General features: G+C 31.4%; 1 protein-coding gene across 1 annotated transcript in view; it reads right to left on the bottom strand.

Annotated features, from left to right (window-relative positions):
* Positions 1-4723, bottom strand: part of LOC106465906 (RNA polymerase II elongation factor ELL-like) — a 47760-nt gene that overhangs the window by 8412 nt on the left and 34625 nt on the right. The window contains exons 9-11 of the mRNA XM_013926143.2: positions 3847-3889; positions 2399-3035; positions 1700-1757 (exon numbers count right to left, since the gene is read on the bottom strand). Of these exons, the coding sequence (XP_013781597.1) occupies positions 1700-1757; positions 2399-3035; positions 3847-3889 (738 nt within the window). The remainder of the gene's footprint in view (positions 1-1699; positions 1758-2398; positions 3036-3846; positions 3890-4723) is intronic.

Below are 4723 nucleotides of genomic sequence, written 5' to 3'. Positions count from 1 at the left end.
GGTGTAGAGATTTGGTGTATCTGGATTTTCAGAAAACATTTGTTGAGGTGCCACATAAAAGGCTTAAAAAATCTCTGTAAGTGTGGGGGATAAGTTATCAAATTGGATAGAAGAGTGGATGGATGTGAGAAAGCAGAAGATTGTTACAAATGGAGTTCGGTCAAACTGGATTAATTTCACAAGTGGGTTACCCTCAGGGCTCAGTCTTATGACCTCTGCTCTTTTTGATTTACATCAATGACATAGATGAAGGAATAGTCAATAAATTACTTAAATTTGCAGATGATATTATGGTCTGGTGTTGATAGCTGTGAAGAGGATGCTGCTGTTTTACAAAAGGATTTAGATCATTTAGTGAGTTGGGCAAATAAATGGCAGATGGGTTTTAATGATAATAAATGCAAGATAATGCATGAGGGTTATCATCATTTGAATTATAAGTATAATTTAGATGGGAATAACCTTAACAATATCATAAAAGAAAGGATATTGATATAATAGTCGATCAATCTCTAAAGCCATCAAAGCAGTGTGCTGTTGCTAGTGGTAGGGCAAATAGGTTGTATCTACAGAAATACTGAATACAAGTCTAAAGATGTTATAATTTCATTATACAGGTCACTGGTTAGCCCACATTTGGAATATTGTGTTCAGTCTTGGGTTTCTTACTCTAGGAAAGATGCTGAATTGTTCAGAGAAAAAATTACAAGAATGGAGAATCACTAGAATGCCTGGGATGGAGGGGTTGAAATCTCTCAAATTGTTTTCTCTTGGAAAAAGAAGAGTTAGGAGGGATCTGATTGAGGTGTTTAAGATTGTAAAGGGAATTGATAGTGTTGATGCATCATATTTTTTCATATTTAACAGTGAAAATAGTAGGACTAGGGGACACAAATATAAATTTTGGTAAGGTATCAGTCCTTTTCAGCTAAGACATTTTCATTTTTCTCACGGGTGGTTGGCCTTTGGAATGGGTTGCCTTCAGATGTTGTAGAGGCAGTAAATTTAAGTGAGTTTAAGATTTTTTTTTTTAAATTATTTTAATTTAGTTTAGAGGATGGAAGAGCTGAGATGGACCAATAGCTCCTATGTTGTCCCAAAACATTATGTTATGTTAGAAGATGCTCATAGCAAAAGTGTTAAGAAAATAAACAGAAACATACATTCAAAAGCTCATGGTAAACATGTCACTAAAACTTTAGTGGAGTAATTATTTTTCTTGACTCGTCTAGCATACGTCCTGTAAATTGTTTATTTAAAGTTTCCTTTGTATTCCAACTACTGAATGAAAATATACAACATATATCATTATAAAAAGAAGTTCAAATTTATTTTGATACCAAAGAATTGAATGTACAACATATGGATATTGGATAGAAGCAAACATAAATATATAAAAATGTAAAAGTAAGCATTTAAGGTAAATATATACTACCAATTTGTCAGATTGTACAATTTTTAACCTTTTCAAACTTTTACTTCTGTAAGCTGTTTAATCAGGTTTGTAAGAAGTAGAAAAATTATAATTCATACACAGAAGACAAAAGTATGAATAAGAAATGTATGCAATTGTTAATTACACACACAATTAATTAATTGTTAATTACAATTTCCTAATGGAAAGGCAAAACCATGAACTCCACTTGTACTTTAAGAATATTTATACATGTGTATAAAAATATTAAAGATAAATACTTACGTTAAATAGTCTGGTACTTCACAAGTTGTAGTAGGAGATGATGTATGACTTTGAGAACCTATATGAAAACAATGTATTAAGATGCTCGTTTCTCTAACTTATTTTTAAACTTTCATCCATATAACCACCAAGTGAAATAAAACCAAATTAGGACACCAAAATATCTTTGAACAAAATTCTAAAATTGAACTTTAACCCTTTTAAAAAGTTGGAAAATTATCAGAAGTAAAAACTGAGACTGAACAAGATTCAAACCCATAACTCTGCTCCAAAAAACTGGATAAAGTCGTACAATTTCAGTCAATAAATTGGTGAAGCTACCAATATCTGCATAATTTAGTTTTAACACGTTTTTTTTTCACCATTTTTACCGATAAGCCTGTAGAGCAAATTTTATACTTTACCTATTAGTGGTTAGAAGAATAATCTAAAAATACTGCTCACAATATTGATAATGCCCCCTATAAAAAAAAAGGAATCAGGAGAGGCTTCATTATACAAAAGTCCTCAAGCATAGAACATTATAAAGCTAAGTACGTTCTGTATGAGTATTTGTACAGCTTTTAAAAGCATTATATTCATAGCTTTTTAATAGTCACCTTTATATAATAAAATATACTAATTCACATAAAAACTCAGACTACCGTACAATCTTTATTCGCAAGAAACAACTTTTTAAGAGAAAAAAAAAATATGTACCTTTGAAACATAAACTATCCTGACTATCAGGACTAGACGAAGGAGTTGAATCGGTACTGTTTGTTGTGGAACTGACTTTTGACCGTCTCACTCCATTCATCCTTTCTTCTACAGGACTGCTGTGGTGTTTAAGATAGCCATTAGGAGGCAGCTTAGAACTGAAATTATTAATCTTTGGTGCTGCTACAGTCTGTGAGTGGCTATTGGAGTCAGGTGAGGAATGCCTATTGATGTAAGTGTGGGAGGAGTCAGCTGCTTGCATTGTTGATTTGCTGCAGCTTGATGCAAGACCTGCAGCTGACCAATGAGTAAATTTCTCAGGCTCAGGAGTTTGTCTGTTGAATAAGTGAGATGATATGGTTGATGTGTGAGAAGAAACACCATTCTCTGTAGCTGAACACTTTGGACTGAAGCCATCAGTTTTGGAAAAGCCATTTTGTCCATTCAGAGTAGGCTCCCACTTCTTTGAAGTGTTAAGCACAGAGTCGGCTTTAACAAAGGTCAGGTCAGTAGAATCTGGTTTAGCTGAACTCACAAAACCTGAGTATGGTGAGGCACCATTCACTTCAGGCTTTTGGTAATGGGATATTCTCTGTTTCTTGCCTGGGTAAGGCTCGTAGCCTGATGGAGCACGTTTCTAGAGAAAAATCCCATTAAGTCTCAAGAATAGCAAATCAAAAACATCTGATAGCTATCACTTATTTTCATGTATAAACATAAAAAAAGAAGAAAAAATCCAAAACAGCTATTTCAATTCCTATACAGTGCTGAAATATAGCTCAATCTACAGCTTACTTTTCATAATAAGGAAACTGGTCAAAACTATCAAAGTATTTCAATAATGTTAATTACAGAGTATAAGGTACATATTTTAAACAGTTGTTTTACAAACCAAACATTTGTTAACATATTTCCAATAAAAATTAACTTTCCTGATCATACATCTTCAAAAGAGATGACAAACTTAGTCTTCATTACAATTTCTTTTATATCAAAAATTACTGTTGAAACCCACAAGTTGCAACTGAGTAAATTATCATCTTTAGTTATTTAAAAATAACATGGATAAAAACTTATGATGACAAACATTATTTGGTCATCTGCCAGGAAGAATCTTCTTATCAAGTTCTCTTAAAGAAACAGTTAATGAAATACTAACTGATCACCACAAGTATTCTGAATGATAATTTATCTGACATAACATCTTGTAAAAAATGTTCATCTACAACCTCATGAATTAGTACAAGAAAATAACTCTTTAAACATTTTCAATATAACAAATCATAAAATATTACCTGAGAAAAAAAGTGTAATAACTTTGATTTCTATCTGACTTTAATCTTGGACAAAGTTTACTTTTTCCTATGATATAAACATGTTCATACCTTAAAAAGTTGAATAATTCTGACATCTATTTGATCTTACAAAGTTTTACATGAGTTACGTACATCTGTATGCCTGAGCATCATTTCTTTGAGCTTTTGTGGAATTCTATAAAATATTACATGGATTAGATACTTAATATACATCTTTTTAGCAATTGAAAAAAAAAATTAATGCTATTATTGATATTTAAAGTGTTGTCTTTCAGACAAAAACCACAGAATTTAACACCACCATGTGAAAATGGACCTCATTCTCCATCAAATCATCATCCTAACACTTCACCAAATTGATTGTCAAATTTGGTCACCTGATAAGTCTGAAGTACTAATTAAAAAAATCACTTTGAGATTAAAATTAGTTTTTTAGCCTATTTATTGCCAAATTTGGGATAACTGAAAGTGACTAAAAAATTGGTAACGATAAACAAGGATGCAAAAAAAAGAGTAACTTTGTTGCCAAAACTTGGACAAGGCATATTAACAATATAACATTCACATCTGTAATAAAATGTGCTGATTTTTTTACCAGCTAAGGTACTGCTAACTTTACAAAAAGAGACATACAGGTATTTGCTGATAAGAGAAAAACGGTTTTCTTGTTTTCAGCATTCTAAAACTTAATTTGACTCTCAAAAAGTTTCTATTTAAAACAATAACAAAAATACAATATTTAATTTTCCTTAATATTCTAACTCAACTGAATATTAAGAACAGACAATTTTCAGAGAACTCTTGAAATTAAAAACAGGCATTTGTGGATTTAAACAAGTAAAAAAAACCGTTGCACTGGCTCAAGCAATATAAGTCAGGGCAGTTAGGATTTAGACAAGCACTCTAGTGTTATCTTTACATCTAATAATCACACACATATACACACTGGAAATAGCAGCTTATGTTTTAGTAACTATACTTATTACAATGTTACTTGATTAATTATAAT

The sequence above is a fragment of the Limulus polyphemus genome, unplaced genomic scaffold (genome assembly GCF_000517525.1).
Source record: "Limulus polyphemus unplaced genomic scaffold, Limulus_polyphemus-2.1.2 Scaffold2091, whole genome shotgun sequence".
Classification (NCBI taxonomy): Eukaryota; Metazoa; Arthropoda; class Merostomata; order Xiphosura; family Limulidae; genus Limulus; species Limulus polyphemus.
Note: the sequence above shows the minus strand (reverse complement) of the source record. Positions and strands in the feature narration are given on the sequence as shown.